The sequence below is a fragment of the Hermetia illucens genome, chromosome 2 (assembly GCF_905115235.1).
Source record: "Hermetia illucens chromosome 2, iHerIll2.2.curated.20191125, whole genome shotgun sequence".
Lineage (NCBI taxonomy): Eukaryota > Metazoa > Arthropoda > Insecta > Diptera > Stratiomyidae > Hermetia > Hermetia illucens.
Genome location: NC_051850.1, coordinates 102921231 through 102943188, shown reverse-complemented (window position 1 = coordinate 102943188; position 21958 = coordinate 102921231). Strand labels below are relative to the sequence as shown.

At 36.4% G+C, this 21958-nt stretch overlaps 1 protein-coding gene across 6 annotated transcripts in view; it reads right to left on the bottom strand.

Annotated features, from left to right (window-relative positions):
- Positions 1 to 440: 440 nt before the first annotated feature.
- LOC119649422 (palmitoyltransferase app) overlaps positions 441 to 21958 on the bottom strand; it is a 28431-nt gene continuing 6913 nt past the window's right edge. For all 6 annotated transcript variants that reach the window (XM_038051566.1, XM_038051563.1, XM_038051569.1 and 3 more), the window contains 5 exons: positions 21799 to 21953; positions 21622 to 21743; positions 21387 to 21558; positions 21271 to 21325; positions 441 to 2194 (listed from right to left, as the gene is read on the bottom strand). In XM_038051566.1, the coding sequence (XP_037907494.1) occupies positions 1224 to 2194; positions 21271 to 21325; positions 21387 to 21558; positions 21622 to 21743; positions 21799 to 21953 (1475 nt within the window). In that variant the 3' untranslated portion in view covers positions 441 to 1223. The remainder of the gene's footprint in view (positions 2195 to 21270; positions 21326 to 21386; positions 21559 to 21621; positions 21744 to 21798; positions 21954 to 21958) is intronic.

Here is a 21958-nt window from a genome sequence, read left to right as displayed (position 1 = left end):
AGCGTTTAACGAAAGATATCACCGAGCGAATTGAATTTGGCTGACAATATTATGACTTGAAATCGTCCTCAGCTAATAGAAATGCAGTCATGAACTTTAGCATATAGTCAGGGTCATAAGGAGAAAAAAATGACCCCGGAGTAAAAATTACCCCCCCCCTCACTGGATAATCAATTCAATCGTGTTAAATTGGGTCAGGGCAAATCTATCCTTTCTTCAGCAATGGAGTGCGAACTTCGTCAAACTTTTTTTTTATCAAAAGAATAGTGTTGGCAGGCTTTAAGCATGACGTACTTTTAACACAGATCTCAAATTAAACGAAATCACCATCTAGGAGGTTTGACACTTTTATACCACTATCCAAATTGCATCTTACTCTATCTCACTCTACAAAAAAAGAAGAAATATATTAAAAGCAGTATAATACAATTGGGAGAGGATGTCCTTTCTTATCTAATCTTGTAAGATTTTATATTTTTTTCAAATATAGTCTATACAAATAAATCAAACCAATCGATTGCAATCATAAAGCTGTCCCAAAAAACAAAATTACAAAAGATCAATGCCTTTGAAATAAATCCTAACAAACGGCTGTACATACTGTGCTGGTTATCATTTGCGATCCAAAAGAAAGAAGCTAGCTTTGTTAATTGTATTTACATGAAGCAAATATAAATAAATATTGGAAAATCACTCCACGCTCATTATCAAACAAAAAAGTGTATAAAAATATTAAACTCGTACTTTTAGAAATGAAAAAGAAAATTGTTTTAAACCTAGAAATAAGCCGGTTTTCGTTGTAGATAATAAACAAACTTCCTTGATCATTGCAGTTAGCTGTGGTGAAATATTTGATGAACAGGATTAAAATGGTGGTTGGTAGCTACATCTTGAACAATGAACCAGTCCTATTTGTATGATACAAGGCCAACTGAAGAAAAATTACACTAACATATTGTGCGATTGAAATTGAGGCACAGAATATATCCCAAACTCAAACACCCGCATATTTCGACATCATTCAAAACATGGTCGATAAAAATTGAAAACATTCCAATTAGTCCTAGCACGCGCAATTTAATTATATAATGTATGTCCAAATGTCTATTGAAGACAATAAATTATAAACAATAAAACTGTTGAGCAGCGTACATACATGTATGTAGTCTTAAAATCGTCGATAACAACACTAAATATAAATTATACATATTGCAAGCTTGTCTTCAAACAAGCGCTGTTTTAAGGCAAGCTTGCGAATTGTTTCCAATACTGGAACCATCTAAACTATCTAAATCTAGTGCTGTGTCAATCATGGTTGTGTCCTGTAACAGTCGCAGTCGGCTCGGTGTTATAAAATTATTGGAAGATTCTCTCGTGGAAGTTGTGATTGATGTTGAAATAGTTGCAGTGGGTGTTATTGTTATCGGTGCGTTTAAATGCATTGGTATTAGTTCAGATTTTGAGTCGGGAGCTGCGCTGATGGGAGACACTATTATTGAGGAATCTTTCACACCAGTTGAAATCGATTTAGATTTGTTGTCAGTATCGAATTTCTTTCGGTTGTTCACAACAAACGCACTCACAGGATCATCTAGATCGAGATCATCACATAAAAGTGTTGATGGCATATTTGTCGTTGATTTACTTCCCACATTCTCAACATCCTTATCGCTACTTTTTCTTTTACTAACAGTATCCATTATATTGGAAGACTCCAGAGAAGGTTTACTTCTAAATGAATTCTGCTGATCTTGCTCCTCTATAAGATTTGAATATACATGCAAATTCGGATCGGTTTTACTACCTTCATGGTTAGCCGCTATCGAAAGGCCAGTATTCGGTATGTTACTATAAACATTCTCACATTCTGATGCAGACTTATTCATACGTCGAAGAGTACCCTCCTCAGGCGTTTCAGCAGACTGCGCTGATGTGTCAAGTGTGCGCAATGTGTCCGATATTTGTTTCATATCGGCATCACCACTCTGTTCGTTGTATTCATCTAAATTATCCCTGAATAAATTGTTGTAACTTCCACTTAGATTATTTGATCGTTTTGTAATTTTCTCCATGGTGTCATCATCAACACTCGTGGGGGTTATGCCGGCATTCTCGCCAGGATTTCCCACGGGGGACTCAACTGTCGACAATGGTATCTCGTTGTCGACCAGATGAGCTAGACTATTAGAATTTCCTGAAAAATAAAAATAAGAAATGATAAAATATTTCATCTACTTCGAAATCAAACAAATAATTTTCAGTATTGCAGAAATAATATTGAAAGGTTGTCATTTCTGTCGATTGCTGTGGAGTTATGGAATATTTTCTGTTCATTTATTTAAGATAACAAATTCATTGAAATAGTAGCTTTTAATAAAATGTAATATATACGTTTTTTAAATTAATAAAAGAAATTAATTGAGTGTTATTTGTAACGTTATTTGCCCCATAGAAGATATACAAGACGAGATCCCCGATTGTAATGGGCTTCCTAAAAAATAAAATATATTTTATTTGATTGCCTTGAGGATTTATTGAAGGTCGTTTCTTGACTGAAAATGATTTACATGCTTCTGAGCAAACACCTGTTTCTTTGTCGTATAAAAGAAAGAAGAAATCGTTGAGGAAAAACGTTGGTTCCAATAGTGAAAAGAGAAATAAGCTAACAGTTCGATAAATGTCAATGAATGCAAATAAATTGATAACTGAAGATTCATTCCTTTATAAGTTTCGATGTAAAAATTCACTGTAACTTTTTCATAAAAAAGACGACAGATTCTTTAGCTAATTGAAAAAGGCAGTCTTTTATGGTGGACGCCTTCAAAATATAAAATTCTCGTACATATTCCCTCTGAATTTGATTAGTTTTTTATGATCAAATAAGAACAGTTGTTAATTTTCTTTGACTCCGACTATTGCGGTTATTCAGCAAATCGTAGAAAAGACCCATATCGTGATTCTTACTGATCGACGTGCAAAGTGCAATAAATAGCAAAAATGCAGGCATATAACACGAAATGACGATCAACATTTTGCACGAGGTAAGAATGCGATGAGTACCACGGTTGTTTACTGTAAATAACGAGCGTATATTCGAAGGTGGACTTGGGATTCTTAAAGTGAAATTTTCGAATATCTTTGCGTCACATTACCACACAAGGCGAAGTCTGAATTCGTTACTGAACTCACTGAACCCTAAATATTGAACAACATTTAGAAAACTGGAATTTTCCAAACCTACTTTATCAGAAAACCCCAAAGACAATTCCATCCTCCTATTTTAATCTTTAATGAAGTTTTTGAAGAAAAAATTCAAGTGACATTACTACTGGCAACTATTGGGCCGATTGGATGATGATGATGAATTGATACAAAAAAGTTTGATATATTATACAACCGAACACTGTTTCAATACAACCCATCAGCAAACTCAGAGATCAACATAGCCCGATCGTAGCTATGCTTCCTATGACTTCTTTCCCTTTCCAACATTAAATCTTAACTAGAAAAATTATATACAATTATAAGTAGCTAGTTATTAAGTCGAAACGATTACACATAACATTAAATAAACCGGAATACCAGAAGCTAGACGCTTCGGGTATAAAGTAAAGTAACATAGTTCCACGTTGAGCTATATACGAGTATAAACGGGGGGTGTAATATTTTTTCTCACCGAATATAGTCATGTGAGGCATCAGATTAAAGGTCTCGATTAGTCATTTCCGAAGTCGGCATTAGGTTTGACATTGGTTGCAAAGGAGAGGAGTACAGGGGTTCAAAAAGGGTCACTTACTCCCGGGACCCGTTCTCAGAAACTACCCAACCCAAATATCTGAAAATAAATATGGTAATCCATGCACTCGCACCCTACGTCTCAAAATACTCTCCATACCAATAACTATTTAACTGGAGTTAATAATAGTATATTACAATATTTATTACAAGCATATTTTTTAGAAATTGCCTGAGAACCCCCCTTAAGTTTATTTGGAATCATTATGCAGTAATATAAGCTATACTATAGAGCATGATACTATCAAAGATTAAAATTATCACTTTTGCGCAAATTTCTTTCATTCTAAGACTTTAAATGTGAGGGTCGTAGTAAAGAGATTGGTCTGATAGACAAAATGCATATTGCATTTACAAACTATGTACAAATGCGACAAATAACCATTCAAATACGCTTATATAAACAATACACAAAACCTTTCATACCTGAAGCATTCAGCTTCCGGTTTCCTAACTTGTATATTATTTATTTTCAACTTTTAATGACTGTGTAAGCGATAATTCTACAGTGGCAGGACAGTCATAAACATCAATGTCGCCTCTGGATTTCAACCCCGGGACATGAGGTCGAGAGGCTGACATTCAACTTCGCATTCTGTTTGATTTATATATTCTCCTCGTCTGGACGATGGTCTCGAGGTATTCTCATTGATTCTCAAATCAATATTTTGTGACTGACCCCAGGCACAAAAAGGTTTTTTTTCTTTTTGGTATATAACGAATTATTCTATTTACGTCATTTGCGGAAACTACTAATTAAGTAGAAATGAATGGCAAACAAGTATCAAATAAAACTTTTCACTCTTTCCTAATGTTGATTGTACATATAATATTTTTCTGCCAATCACCAGAAGCACAACACTTTAGTCGTGACTGATTGGTAAAGAATTACATGGGGAAATGGACTACCTTCTTTAATTAATTCCGCCGGTATTCCATCGGTTCCTATTGCATTTCCAATAACTATTTGGATGGGTTCGATTGTTGTTTGACCGACTTCCGTATCCTATACTGCCCTTGGACTAATTTTCTATTTTCTGTGTGGTTCAACAAGCTACCGCATCCAGCATTTTAGCGGGGGTGTCTGCTGATGGATCCTTTTCGTTCGCATGCAGCTTTTCAACCGATGTGTCTCATTTTCGATCAGGCTTATAAGCTTGCCATTATTAAACATTTTGACATATTGGTCTTCAAAGGCAGACATATTCTTGTTTTTTAATGTTTTGCCTATTTCGTAAAACTCGGCCTGTCTTATAGATTTGTTCTTTGGGTTGGATGAATTTATATAATCTAAATAAATAATAATAATCGTTAGTGAAGCAATCGAATTGGATCAGGGTCTTGAAGTGTGTTAGAGTACTTGTTTCAAGACCGTAACAGTGCACTACAGGATTACAGTACCCTATAGAAGGCAATGTGGTCAGCAATGCACTCGCCCGAGATTATTACTCTGATTTGACTCAGGTACTCATTCACAGCTGAGTCGACTGGTATTCGACGTCAAAACATGATACAAATGCCACTGCCCACTGTGACCTTCCATATGACGGCCTAGTGCTCTAACCACTCAGCCTCAGTTGGTAGCCAACAGAGTCCATTTCAGCTTATAAAAATTGTTCCGATGGGAAGATCTCACCAAAGGGCAAATGCTCCTATTACACAGACATATCCCCATGTAGTAGGCGCGAGGTCTTAGTTGCATTTGTGAGGAAATAGTTATCCGTTCCCCACAGGAGGATGGGTGATTCCGAAGCATACAGAAATCGAAGAAATCTATGGGTCATAATGCGGCCGTTTGGTTCCTTATAAAATTCAGATCAATAGGCTACGCTGATCCGGTTGTCTATTAAATAAACCAGGTGCAGTGTTTTCGGTAAAAAAATGTGGCAGGTCCTGCCTTAGATGGAGCAATGTTGGATCAATAGGCTACGCTGATCCCGTTGTCTATTAAATAAACCAGGTGCAATGTTTGCGGTCAAAAAATGTGGCAGGTCCTGCCTTAGATGGAGCAATGTTGTAGACCGGCACACCAGGCGGAGCAAAACCGGATTGACTGTCGCTCCTGTCTAAGATAGAACCCTGATTTTTGCCCTATTGCTGATGATGATGCTCAAGGAATCTCAGTGTAAGTAGTTCAACTAAAGGCACAAAATTAAAGTTTTGATTGGCTAATAATGAAGAGGATCTCGAGGCAATTGAACACCACTAGAAAATCCGATCCGATCCGAGAGAAACCTATTTTCAGAAGTAAAGATATGTTTTTCGAAATTGTTTGTGATCTGTTTGTTAGACAAATATATTTGGGGCTATTCTTTTTCCTTTTCGAATGTGGATTTGTTTCCTTTCTTTACTCTCAGCCATACCCCTAGCGTCATCATGTCGGCGGGATGTTTTCGGTGACATGCTTTAAGGATAATTCCAATGTCGAGTTTTAATGGGAGTGCATTTAAATTTTCACTCTTTTTTTAAGTGCACTATTACCTAAAATTGATTGTAAATTTTATATCCATGGTGTTGTCCAGTGATAGTCATAATTTTGACATCTTCGCCTTAAAGTGTCTCAAACCAATCACGTCACGTTGTTTCACTAACACAAACTTCACCATCCATTTTTCAAACGTTCGATGTACTTGGACTTTTTACGGAATAAATAGGCAGGACATTAGAAACAGCGATAGTTTAACCTAAAAGTCTACTGTGCTTTGATAAAACTCGACGAAAGGTGCAACAATAGTGCCCCGGAAGAAATAAGTGTGGACTGATAAAGAAATATACTACAAATGCAGGTTAGTTGAAGTTTTCTTGTTTGTCCTCATGCAAATTCAAAGGATGCTTTTAACCCATTGCATCCAAAGGGTTCAACTGCTTCATTGTTAATGAAGCTGTGGATTCTTAGAGTTCCCTTCAACTGTTCAAACAGATTGCACAAGGTGACAAATGTGGGGTTCCTGGGGGATGTTCTAGCTGATCTCAACCAATTTCTATTTGATATGGATTGTATATCCACCTGAAGTCATACCTTATTCTGAAAAAAAATTCAAATGGAAAACACTGCCTTTGGTTTCGATAGCAGATTTTGTTTTGTCCAGCAATTGATAGTAATTAGAGTTTACTGGTTGACTATCCTGGTCTATCAAGAAGTGCGGAGCTATTGGCGTAGTACACGTTGCCCGGTTGATCATGGAGAAACAGGACATGGAGAAGCATTTGACCGTGTATCACCCAAAATTATATGGCATGCTCTACGACACCTAGTGCTAAAAGAACTCATGAATGCTCTACCACGATCCGAAATTAAAGTACGAAATGTAGCGACATATGAAAACCGCCTCGTGTCTCCGTTGGAGGAAGTGCCCACTGACCACTCTTCTTTGTTTTTATTATGAACATTGTCACAAGAGATATTTAACTTCGAGCACTCTATACACGACTCAATACAGATGATGTTTTCCTGGCTTGTCTCGAGTAACTTGTTCAAAAGTGGAATGATCGCGATCGCCTAATGCAACATGGTCTCAGATTCAATTTTTGTTTACCGATCCTAATGAAACAGGCACTATTACTGTCAATAGCAGTGGCCTGTCCAGAACTGAGCGATTTAAATATGTCGGGTCAATGCTATCAGCCAATGGAGAACTGCGTTATGAAATTGCTATACGCAATTTCATGGAAAAGAAGATGTTGCGTTGGACTAGTGGCGTAACACGCCATGATCCCATTCGAAATGAGGAGAGACGTCTTTGATGGTATAGTCACGTAATTAGAATTGGCATGCCAAAGTTGGTCCGAACATCGAAGAACAAAACGCCGACTGATGGTGAATTCAAACCTTCTAGGTGATTGATCATACAAAACAACTATTCAAATCTGTTATTTCGTACTGCAATTTCGATAAAATACTTAAATTTTTCTCATGAGCGATTGCAATCTGGTTTTCAAAATGCATTGGCATACATTCCATAAGCTTGTAAGTCATCATGGGCTTCAAAAGTAAACTCAAAATTCACAACTGACATTAGACATACACTGAAAGTGAAATAACAAAATAAAATATATCAGACAAAGATGACTTTTGTAGGAGAGAACGCAAAAGAAATCACAACAAACACCATCAATAAAATAGGAATATAAATAACTAGATATGACATTCGAATTACCAAAATAGTTCCACACCTAACACATACACATGAAATGACAACCTTTCTCCACAAACAATCAAGCTATGCTATTCTGGTTTTAGTTGCGAAACGCTTGATGTAAATATTAACGATTATTTAAAAATCTTCTTCATTTGGAGATTCATAACACTTGTAATTTTATTATGAAATTCAGCCGCAAACACGTATTACTGTATATAGCTAAATGAAAATATTTAAAACTGTAATGCGCGATACAAGCCATTTTCTATCTAATGCAGAAAACAAACTATGTTTATATTCACATTTTAATATAAATCATAAATGGAGGACTCACCCAATAAAACTATATGTTTATCATCAACAAAAACTCGGAAGAGTATTTGAGTTAGCAAAAAAAATTAAGAAAAAATTATTTATATTCATATTTAAAGACTGACTTTAGTGATAAATATTCTTAAGAGTGTTTCCAAATCATATAAATAAAAGATAGATTGTATTTTAATAAATAGATTTTATGGATCTAGATTTTCTATATAAATCTAAATGGACCTGGTTTCATTGCGCGGATAACAACTGGATAGTACAGTATCTATTCCATTTATCCATATAAAATTGAATAAAATTTGAATTTCAAATGAGATTCGGTGTAAACAAGAACAAAGGAACAATATAATCCGAGAGTTTATCTAAAAATATTGGATTGTATGGGATTTATTCAGAGAAAAAAAATTCTTTAAACATAAACACAACCGTATTTATTTATATCGTGTGATTTTTAATTACAAATCGCATTTTCCATTTCAAAATAGAGATTAATCTAGAGCCCTTTGGTCTTACATGCTCCACTATTTTATCTGATTCCTTAATTGATGCTTCTAACATCGGAAATCCGTTAAAGACAGAATCATATCTACTAGCAATTTTCTCGGGAGAGAAAGTAGGAATTTTCATGCACCAGGAAAATTAGTGGACATCATTAATGGCGTAAAACCATATTGGATAAAACATGGACACAACAACAGCACGCAAGTATCGGTGACAAATTTAGAGATCACAACAAAACTTTTTCTACAAACAACAAATGATCACAATTATATTGTATTGTGCTGACTACCATAGGGCGAGTATAGAGAATGGGGATGTTATTCATATATTTAGTGAGTTCAACTCTGCTAAGGTGGAATATAGTTTATGTATACCTAATTAATAATAACGATACAAGATCTCCGAATTTATGAAACCCGAACCACGGATAATTATGTCTCGTCGTGATATCAAGGGGGAAAACCACTCTAGAATTCGGGAAATCGAAAAAAAAAAAAAAATGTTTTCCTATATTTCAATAAAAAAAGTTGACTGACGGTTTCGTCCAGGGCAGAGGCGCTGCCTCACCTCGGGTCTGAGAGCAGCGTGACCGAAAGTAGCGACAGGTGGTAATCGCTCCATTTATATATGATCGCAAATACGCTGCTCCACATTACTCCATATGAGTGTAATTTAGGTGCTTAAAACTTAAAACACATTTTTCTGAAAACAACAAATTTCCAATTGGCCGGAAAGATATCTCGAACAATTTTTGTTCGATTGACTTAAAATGTTTACTGTATATTCAGAACAACTCAAACTCAACTCAATAACATTGCGTAAGACTTTTCCTTTACATCGAATGGTTCAATTTTTAATAACAATTTTCGACGAATTTTTTACTTCTTTCCATTTTTTTATTAAAAAAAACTGTCATTGCTGGAAAAATAAATAAAATGCAGGCACACTGAAGTGGATCATTTGATGAAGGGAGTTGAAGACCAAAATACACGCCGCCAGTAGGCGTTAGCGTCCTGCGCTAGAACTGTAATATCGGAATATATTTTGTAATGCACCATAACAAGGACAACAACAAATAACTTCCCGATGACCTCGTGAAGGACGTTACGATTAACGGTCATGAGCAGATTAAGAGGTGGAAAGAACCCTTCAACAAGATTTCGCTATACGTCCAGGGAAATGCAACCTCTTAGGGATTCAATGACCAAATACTGGGGTATACGAATACGGATTACTCCTTCCTTCTATCACTTAAAATAAAAATCACGGGTGTGGCTGGCTTCTTGCCGAAGCTTTTTGCACTCGTACATTTCTAAATTCTAGGATACTGGAAGTCATTTTTAACTTTAATCATTGCCATGGAATCAGGAACAGTTCTCTGATATATACTGGAAGACAATAGCGACTTGAGCGATGGAACACTCTATTAGGCCCTGGAATCTTCGAAAGCTGCACTGCATAGGAGCCAATTACTGCAAGTAACAATATAACTCGTTTACCATACATCAAAGATACCATTGATAAAATAAATAAGGTCTTTCAAAAATTGCAGAGTAAAATAAGGCTGACTTTTGTGTTCAGGACCCTTTTGACGGTCGTCTTCGTTGCCAACGCAACAAAGTAAACCTAAAAATGAGCGAACTGTAGAAAAATTAATCTAACTCATGCAATAGGATATAGCAAACGAACGTGCCAGCAATAGACCAAAAATTGATCCCTTAGCAGTAGCAGAACATGCAATCGCCGAAGATTTTTGATCTAAATATAAACAAGACTTCCAACGTTGCCAAGGTAAGTGGACAATGCGAACGAATTGTTCGAGAGGCCTTGGAAACTTGGAAGTATGTAAACCATTTTAAAATGTTGGATTTAATACGAAATAATTTATTCAAATAAGAGTTAATGTAATTTGCTAACTCTAGATGTTGGAGATATTCATAGGAGGAACTTATGTACACTGCCCAAGAAATATCTTTGGAGAAGGACGCTATTTTATTTCGGAAAGAGTAAGTGTTTGCGCGAAGGATAGGCTACAATAAGAATAATAACGGATGTTCCATCAAAATTAGCGCAAAGTTCAAGGCTTGGTAGTATCTTAACTTTTTTAATTTTATACTTTATTGGACATTTTTTCTTGATCTTGATTTCTTGATTTAACAAATATTGAAAAGAATGACTTAAAATGAAGATACCTTTTATTAACATATATATATACAATTTTTATTCCACACACATCTAATGCAGAAATTTTTTACTGTCCGATATTTTGTCGTTGACGGTATAACTAGGACTCTGCACGATATTCTGAAGTGCGATAAAAGCAATGTGCCGGTTATTCGTCATTTTGGTTATAGAGGATTCAACGATAAGCTCAGTAAAAGCGGAATGGGTACCACAAACTGTATGTACAACATATAAAAATGTTATTCCACAACAAGGAGCCCCAAAATGATTCATAAGAGGCTTAAGGACATTTAACCTTGGAATTAAGGAGCTAAAAATCAAAACACCATAAGGAGAAAAACGCGAAAGACAAAAAATAATGACTCTACAGAAGTTTTCGTGGATTCTCAGTGAGAAATCCAATCTTTTTTTGCAGTTATCGATTAACCCTATTTGTGTAAATTTCATTTATTTGATTCGTCAGCTCCTACTGTTTTCTAACAAACAAACATCTAGTTGATTCACATGGACTAAGCCTTTTTTTAAGGAAAACTCCTGATAGCATAGAGCATAGATTTTATTAAAAGAAAAAATGTCATAGAAAATAATTGAGAGCCTCTTGCAAATTGGTATTATTTTTCTTATTTATGTCAATCAAATTGTTATTATATAGTTGATCAAACTTTGTGTAGATTTTAGTGGAAAATCTGTATGTACGGCACGGTAATGAGCCCAAGATTTGTACTCGGAACAAAATTATGCAGCCGTCATCGGGGGTTAAGTAGCCAGACCACATTTGTGAAGTTTTGAAAAAGTTGCCGAAATGAATTGGTAATTTTCAAGAAAAACTAAATTTTCGTGTGTTCTTATAGGCCTAACGCAAGGTCTTATAGCACTAACGGGAGCAGGGTAGATTATAGGTTTATACATTCCGCGCAAAGTTCATACTTTCTTCTCAATCCACATTGCATACTACCATACAATCACATAGAACTAATAATACTCAGACTTCTTAGATCAGAACGACAAATTGCATTGTCAATGTTAGTCACCAATCGTTTGGATGTCTTTATGAGCAAAAGTGTGAACCAGGCGATTGATCAGCTCCTAAACAGCTGATTAAGCAGGGTATTCGAAACGATCGAAACAATCACATAAATAATACTTAGAATAATGAAGTTTATCGATTTTCTAAAATAAGACTTTATATTCTTTCTTTCAAAAATGGGTTTCCAATTCGAATCATTGAACAATGTGAAAACATTGTAAACTCAAAGATTGTAATTGATTCACGATTAGTCGATGTTTAGAGAGAATAGTTTTCATTTTGGAAATTGCCGAATGCATAAACTACAACTCAGCTGATGTTATTTTATTATTATTGATTGAGTTCCTTACGAAAACCGAACAATTGATTTCTATTGAATTTTATATACAGAACACTATTTTATGCTAACAAACTCCATAATTTTATCAACAATATGCTGATATCATTTCAACTACCACAAATCATAAATCTTCAATCTTATAATATATTTTAAATAACTCTTTGTATCGAAAAATAGTTAGGCTATATCGGTACGAATGAACTCAAAGTACTTTCAGAATGACTAACTTCTAAATTAGTACAGAAATAAATTAATTTTTGAGAAACCACTGCTTAATTTTTTATGCCTTTTCTAGAAGAAGCGTAATTAAGAAAAATATGTTGTGTGTTTAGCGTGATATTTTTATATTTTTTAGTTAGGCTAAACAACTTGATTGACATTATAGCCAAAAATTAGTGCCATTCGTAATCTCACTGGACCGGCGTTAACACAGAATTGCCTTTTTTTCACTTCGAATCAATATTTACTTTCGCATTGTAATTCAAAAAAAAAAAAAACAAATGACAAACGTAGAAATTAACTAACGCTAAAATATCGACATTCTTTAACCCATTTTCCATTTGAAAAATAGATTTCTCGTGTAAACGATAGTTCATTTCATATTTTAAATACGTGTGACGTTTTGCTCTAGTAAAGGTCACACTGATTCTAGCATATTTAATTACAACGCTATCAAAAAATATCTGATATTTGGAGTTTGAGCCTTACTATTCTAGGAAACCTAGTCTATGAATAATGTTTGATTATATTTTAATCTATAGCTAGTTTTTCAACGATTCTATTGTCATGTGAGTAGTCTATCTTCTCTGATAGAAATGATTATTAACCGCTTTTATGTGTATTAGAAGGCATTTTCAAATATTACATAACAATTGTATGAACTAATATTTCTGATTTTTTTTCAAATTTGTTAATTTTGGGCAACAAATTTAAATTTTCCATTAGACGATAAATTTGAAAAATCGATTTTATGTATTCAAAACACCAAATACCATACCAGTATTCAGTATGAAAAAATCCACCTGACCACCGTCCAACTGTTGTTTCTCCCCTCATAGATTATCATTATGAGTTTATAAACTATTAACTAGTCATAAGTTAAAACCTACCCCCAAAGCGGGTAAATATTCTGAACCTTAAAAAAGTCTTTTGTTCCAATTGACGCAATCCCGTATCGAAAATGAATAGAAAAATTTATTGCATTGCACAAAATTAGATAATTGAACTACTGCAATTTATGCATGCATGATAAAACCTTTAGAACTGACAAGAGACCACTGAGTGTACGATTTTCCTTGTTTACACAAAAATCGGAAACTGCTTATAATCAATTCAGAAAACTCACTTGCGTTTTGGACACGTTATTTGACCTTTTTAAGGAAACTTCTTGAGAATTTTTTAGATCAATGAATAAAGCTAAAGCTGGTATTGTACGAAGTATACGACGCGCTGGAATAACTTCTCAATAAAACTTTGAAAGTTCCAATTGTCGCAAGAATGGGGTCGATAATCGGAAGAGACAATTGAAATGTTAATTTATACTTGTCGAAAAAACATCAAAAAGATTGACATTGTGACGTTCTGAGCGATAGTTTGCATAGAAATTAGGCCGAACTTATGAAGTTATTAACACATTTTTTAAGAATAGAAAGACCACAAAAACTAAGTGGACGTGCAAAAAATCAAATTCTCAATGCAGCATCAAGCATAAGTTAATTGCGCGTCAGCTTCCTAATCACAAACTCGTATTTCGGGCTCTCGTCCCGGCTACGATAGTGTATGTTTATGGTTGTCTAAGAGGGATGGGCACGTGGTACAATGAGCCTATTAAAAACCTAATAGGTAGAAGTACGGTTCTCTTTTAAAAAGTCGAATTCAAATATTGGAAGTATTGTTTGATTAATACAAACAGTACAGTACGGGAACTGAATCCAACTCTCATTAGATGTCTGATAACATTCGATAGAGCGAGAGATAAAAGTTGCCCATATTGGATTTGAAAACGGTAGGATCAACACTAACTCAACGAATCATTGAATTGGGAGGAAAATATACAACTTCTTTCAGAAAAGATAAGATATCGACCAAGATAAAAAAAAATTCACAGCGAGCTTTTCAGGAATCTGCTTTTATTTTGATTGCATACAAAGGCAGCGCCATCGTCATTGTCGAGAAGGAATACATTAAAATGATGTAAACGGGCACTCAATAAGCTAAATATAAACGAAAAATAATTCTTATATATAATTACTCAAATACATGGTGCCCCATACGAACAAAAATATAGAGTGAAATTAATGCGGTACACACATGTGTCCTGAATATCCAGATCAGGAGTTCCATAAGGAAATAAAGCCCCAGCGATTAGAACAACTAAAATCTTTGTTTTTATTAGAATCGAATCGAGGTCTGTCTGTCTGTCACAGCCGATTTATTCGGAAACAGCTGAACCGATTGTCACGCAAATTGGCGAGAGTGTGTAGTCTGTTGTTCCCTTTACATATAGCAAGTGGCGCCATTTTGTGGTGTTTAAATTGGGGTTCTTCATACGTACGAATGGAGGGTGCAAAATTTTTTTTTTGGGAAGTTTGGAGGAAATCCATCTATTATTAACAAAGTTATAGAAGGTGAAACTTTTACATTTTGTGTGAATTTCGTGCATTCTAAAACGTGTATGACGTCATCGTAACATATCAAAGTGAGCTCACGTGCATGGGAGGTCGAGACAGACATATGTATGTATTTATACGTATATGTAAATGAAGCTTTGGGGTAGTGCCTAATTCAGATAGATATATTTTTACATTGGACAAGTGGTATTCAATATACGTACTTTATATGCGCATATGTATACTTTTTATGCATGAAGTAAATCGAAAATAGTTGTATTTATTTATTTAATTCAACGGACAACAGAGTAAACTCCAATTAATTATTTTCCTCAGGAGAAGAGAAAGCAAAAATCTTATCGTACGTTTAAAGCTACTTAAAGTAGAGAAGTTAAAAGGACCAAGCTGTTCTGCGTTGTAATTTCGGCAAAGCCTAGGAATCGGGGCATGAAAGTAGACTTAGAGCTCTGCGAAGGGCACGTTGAAACTGTCTGCGCTACGTGTGTTATAAGACGTAGGACGGCAGGTGATGTCGTCAGCGGCGGAGCAGTCCATCAGACCCGAGGAAAGTTTAGAAAATGTGCATAGATCCAGATACGGTCTACGCTGTTGTAGGAAGGTTGAGAAAGCGGAAGCGGGAGGGGTAGTTCACACGAGGGAAGCTTTTCTTAAAGGAGAGGGAACGGGTGAATTTACGTTGTACATTTTCAAGGGCAAGACAATCACGGTTACGGGAGGGTGACCAGATCACGGAGGAATACTCGAGGGTATTTTTCACGTGGGAATTGAAGAGATCTAAGGAGGGTTTTGCTGCTCGATTGATAAGAGAGTAGGAGAAAGAAGTGGGTGCGGATTTTAGGGAGTAGCAAATAGAGTGACATTTTCTGACGTTTAGCGCTAAACCATTAGTCGAGCACCGACGAACCAGAGTGTCCAGGTTAGATTGAAGAGAAACAGTTCATAGGCAACGATATAGCGGAAACCAGCTTAAGGTCGTCTGCATAGAGCAAACAGGGACAAGTAAGGAGGGGAGGAAACACAAACAAACAAGTGGTATGGGAATGTTTAGAGACAAGAGTTTGGATAGAAGTATCTTGTCATTTACAGTGTCTTTTTTTCAATGTTTTAATTGAAAACCATTCGGGAAACCGGAAGTTAGACGCTTCAGGTATAAAATATTTTATGTTTGCCTATGTGAGGAACAATGAGTGCATGACGATTTCGGATGTACATACTTATATTTTCAATTGTGCTATTTTTTAAAGAGCTATTTATACAAATAATTTGATCTGAAAAGCAGTGCATTGATAGTCAACATCATACACTTCACACTAATAGCTTAACATTATTAGCTCATGTGAAGAAGTTCAAATACAACAGATACAAAAATGACTAGGAAGAAGTAGATTCTTCATAAATGGAACTTTCATATTTCACTGGATCGTCAATTTGTCTTGTTAAATATAACGTCAGTATCTTATTTGTGTAGCTTAAGGTGCAGTTTATTTGCGCGAAATTGATAAGTTTGAACTTTTATAACAATAATACTAATCGCTGGCGCAACAATCCAATTGGATCAGGACTTTGAAGTGTGTTAGAGCACTTCATTCAAGACCGTAAAGGTACAATACAGTAGAGTACAGTAGGAAGCAATGTGCTCAGCATTGCGCTCGACCAAGATCATTACCCTGATTTGACTCAGGTACTCATTCAAAGCTGTGTCGACTGGTGTCCGACATCTAGTCACGATATCAAATCCCTCTGCCACCAGTGAGATTTGAACCGCGTCCTTCTGATATGATAGTCCAGCGCTCTAATCACTTAAGCCATCGGGCCAGATTTTGTTTTATACAAAACCTTATGAGGTCGACTGGGCGATTTTGAAATTTAATCCTACTTTTCAACCGACCCCGTTAGTTCCCTTCCGGGCCATAACTATATGTATTCTAAACAAAACTGTATTCACACGCAAAAGAAATTTCAAAATAAAAAGGGCAATTTCAACATCAAAGATATCCCTGTGTATAACAACTACAACTAATCATAAGTCGCCAGGAGCCGATGGAATTATAGTCGAATTAGTTAAATATGGAGGCGACCAGTTACACCAAGTGGTTCATCAGCTTGTGCTCAAGGTATAGGACAGCGAATCAAAGCCTGACGATTGGCAACGAGGCATTATCTGTTTCATTCATAAAAAGGGGGATATAACACAGTGCAGCAATTATAGAGGTATCACGTTGCTGAGTAGCATCTATAAGATATTCTCCTCTATCTTGCTAGGCCGGATAGGCCCATACCCCCAGAACATCATTGGCCCATACCAAAAAGGCTTCACTCCAGGCAAATCAGCAACAGATCAGATTTTCTCTCTGCGGCAAGCGATGGAAAAACTGTTGGAATATGGACAACAGTTGCACCATCTGTTCATCGACTTCAAAGCGGCCTATGATAGCATAGCCAGGGTAAAACTGTACACGGCCATGAGAGAATTCGGTATCCCGACAAAATTAATAAGACTGACTAGGCTGACCCTGACCAATGTGCCAGGCCAGATAAAAGCAGCAGGATCACTCTCAAGACCATTCGACATCAACAACGGTCTACTTCAAGGGGATGCCTTATCATGCGTCCTCTTTAACCTGGCCCTCGAGAAAGTGATCCGTGATGCTGAGGTTCATCTTCCATTTATACAAGGGGTACGATCCTCTTTAAGTCCACCCAACTACTGGCCTAATCTGACGATATCGACACCATGGGAAGAACCACCCGAGACGTACGAACTGCCTTCATCCACATCGAGCAGGCGGCGATTGGCGCGAGATCTTGGGCTGCACATCAATGAAGGCAAGACAAAATATATGGTGGCAACGTCAGCACAGAAGACGAACCAAACAACATCAAACCGCACTGGTCAAATAGGAAGAATAAGGATAGGAGAATACAACTTTGAAGTCGTTGACAATTTCTCCTATCTAGGGTCGAAAATCACAACCGATACCAGTTACGATGATGAAATCCGTGCACAGTTGTTGTCAGCCAACAGAGCCTATTTCAGCTTACAAAAACTGTTCCGCTCGAAACGTCTCACCATAGGGTCAAAGCTCTTACTGTACAAGACTATGATCGTGCCAGTCCTCATGTATTCCTCGGAAACTTGGATTCTTAGCAAGAAAAATTGCAAACTCTTGGCCGCGTTCGAGAGAAGAATCCTCCGAAGAATTTTTGGCCCCCGACATGAGGATGGAGGATTCCGTAGCCTACACAATGAAAATCTATGAACGATACCATGACCGTCCGGTAGTGGATAAAATCCGGCTCAATAGGTTACGGTGGGCGGGTCACTTAATCCGTATGGATGAGGATGATCCAGCCCGGAAAGACTATAAAGGCAATATATATGGTAGAAAAAGAAGACGAGGCAGACCCTGCCTAAGATGGAGCGATGGCGTAGGCCAGGACGCCAGACAGCTTTTTGGGATATCGAATTGGTGGATCTCGGCGCGAAACCGAGATGTCTGGAGTTCCTTATTAAGGCAGGCCTAGACCGGATGCCGGTTGTTGCGCCGTTGATGATGATAACAACTACAACCGGATACATTTTTTATTTTGATTTCATTCTTTATATTCAAAATTAGAAAAAGCGACAAAACAATATGTTTTTTTCTTTTTTGATAAATCACAATTTTAAAAACACTACTAATTGCGCTCTGAGTGTAAAAAGTGCCCTTAAGACTATAATCAGGTAAGATAGGTCCGAATTATATCGAACGTAAGTCCATCCACACTCCAAACCAAAGCTAAAATTATTAAGTTATCTAAGTTCATAAGAAGACAAGCGTAAAGTACACCAAACAACTAAGAATATGACGAAAGCAATCAGAGCGCTGAACAACAGGTCACAGGTCGATTGATCCTGATCGGTCGCGCCATTTTACTCTGTCAAAAGCCTTATACCCAGCTGCTAAGCTTTCCGATTACCATCCAACGTATCAAGCCACAGGTATTTCGGCCGGCTATTGGTCGTTTCCCATCGACTTCGATGTTTTGACCAATCTTGGCAAGCTAATTCTCGTTAGCGCGAATTACGTGACCTACCCCCGAAGACGCCTCTCACGTAATTTTCCACGATCGGTACAATCCCATACCGGTCATGGAATAATATTTCAAAATAGATTGAAATGGAATTACTTATTCCGAGGAAAACGAACGGATAAATCAATCTAAATAGCGTAAATAATAACTACAAGCTCTTTTAAATAAAATTATTTGATCATCATTCATAATAGCTCAAGAACACTCTCTTAAGTCATGTACAGTGTTCTGTAGTTTATTATAAGTATATTCTTATCAATCATTTACCGACGTTGGTGATAGTTGCTGCCAGCGGTAGAATTGTTCGAATAGTGTTAAAGAAATCGCTTGTTTAAACAACACTTTATACAACGTTGGAGCAATTAATAAATATGCTGATTAAAAATGCGAATTAGATTTCTTCGCAAAAGAAATGCTTTCAAAAGATCCACGTTTTTGACGACTACGACATAGATTAAAAGCAGTACAAATTCTTGTTCTCCTTTTGAATGGTATTTAGGAATACAATATTGCAAACGTATTTATTGCAGCTAATCGAAATTCGGACCTATCATCGAAAATTCTAAATTTTACCTGGATCTTTATTAATATGGAGATTTGCATTCATTGGGCCGATTGTTAACCAGCAGATTATTATAATTATTATAATATCCGAAACATAAAAGGTCGCTTTTTCATTGATATCAATCAACCAACGTCTAACATCTACCGCAATGTCATCCACACTGTCGCGTGCTGGGCGGTTTTTAAAGACAATTACGAAAATTTGCGATAGATCAGTGCATCAATTGTGATGAAATTACGGGTGTGACGTACTCAACGGTATTATCATGTAACCCGTGCTGACGGAAACTGACAAGATAAGGTAGACCTAAACATTGAAGTCGATGGGCAACGGTTCAGAAGCCGGAAATAACGATGACTTGCTATGCTAGATAGTGATTTGAGAGTCTCTCGACTTTACCCGGAGCAGATCTATAATCAGGCAAAGTTGTGAACTCGACCTAGACGAACTGGCCTAGCTATTAAGCGGGACAAGGTCAAAGAAGAAGATCTTGCCAGCCAACTCATCAACAATACCAATAAATAACAAATCAAAAAACGTTGTCAGTTGTCCTAAAACCAAGTGCAAATCTTGAGTATAATTCAAATAAATCCTAAAACCTCTTTGTTTATAGCAAACTATTTGTACCAACTTTTATAATTTAGAATTATTAATTAATTATAATAGAAATGTTTATTTTATAGTATCCTAATTTTTGAGATTCTAGTCCTACTCTTTAATGTTTTAAACACAATGCGGATAGTCGCATGGTTCACTTAAAAAGTGTTCATACAAGTGTATGTAATACTCGAAAATGCCAAATACTTTTTGAAAAAATCACAGATTGCCCTTTCAAACTGTTTACATACTTAATTTGTTAATACCGATAAGCATATACAATTTAAAACATTTCCAATGTTTTTCTCTTAATTAAATTGCTTGCAAAAAATATACGCTATAATTCAAAAATATTACGAGCGTTAAAAAAATATGGATTGAAGCAATTGTCATCGAATACGTAATGGAAATACCATCTTCTCTCAGTTAAATACGTTAAACGCGTAATACACAATCTTTCTAAGGCATACAAGATAATCATAAGGAATACAAAAACTTACGACTTATAAGATTTTAAACGTCAATATAGCACTATGAGGAGTCACTGGTAACATCCTCGATTATTGAATTCAGATCAATGTTCAAACCGTATTCATAAACGTTCGAAAACCTATTATCCCGTCGTCCCGGGCTACCGTTCTGTTCGTAAAGTGTTCGCTTACTAATACGGAATGTTTGACTGTCGCGCAACATTGTATCGAATTCCGTAGAATCACCGCCACCTCCAAAATCACATTCTCGAATCGTAAGTCGATTTGTAGGACTTTTCAACTCGAAATGAACATCGGGCCGACTATAAAGAGGTCGTTGTTTATATACCCTTTTAAAGGGTCTATTTTTCGTATCACTCAGTTCCGAATTCTGTCGAGGTACTGCACGATTCTTATGATATGGATAACGTGGCAGGTGACTATCGGAACGGTTGCGGCGTTGTGGCGAGAAAAATTTAAATTCAGACGGGACTGGTACAAGGTTAGTGTTATTATTCAAAACGGTCTTATGTAAAAGCGGAAGTGGTGAATTGCGGTCGAAAGACGGAGAGTGTGGTAATTGGAGATTTCTTGTTAGTCGGTATGCTGGAGAAAGTGACTTACCGTTTTGCAAATTGTCATAGCTTCGATGGCGATATATTCCCGTTGCAGAAATAGGCTGTAATAATATTGTTTTTCAAAATACCGTTATCCATTGCACCATTGTATCAATAACTTACTTCGTTGTACAAGTTTTGTTTAGAGCTGATAAATGCATCTCCGGCTCCCAGAATGGGTTGGTTGGTAACGAGCGATGGATGACTTGTTACGTCAGTCAGTTGGTTAAGCGCATGTTGATTACGAAGTCCCGGTTGCATCTGAAGCACAAACTCATCCGTAACTACCCCCCTTCTATGAATGAGGAAAGTATATGTTAACCTATGTTAACCAGAAAATATTGGGTTAAACATTCACCTATCAATCAGCGATGGTGTCATAGGGCCACACAATATATGAAAGCAATTCAAGCAAATATTGCCCCTAGAGTATGGATTCACCGCTCGCTGACCACCTTTTGACGAGAATGATCCCTTTAGCTGAAATTGGACGATAATTATTATAACTCCTCAAACCACCCCGTCATATACAAACATCTTCATTAGTTGTTTGATCGCTTGTTGTTAAATACGTATGGAATCCTGCTAGTCCAATTACAGACCAAATTGAAAAGAAACATATAAATGTAACAATTACGCTAGCTGGTGCTGCTTTGATAACTCGAAATACTTCTTGCTCTTTTTTCATTACTGAA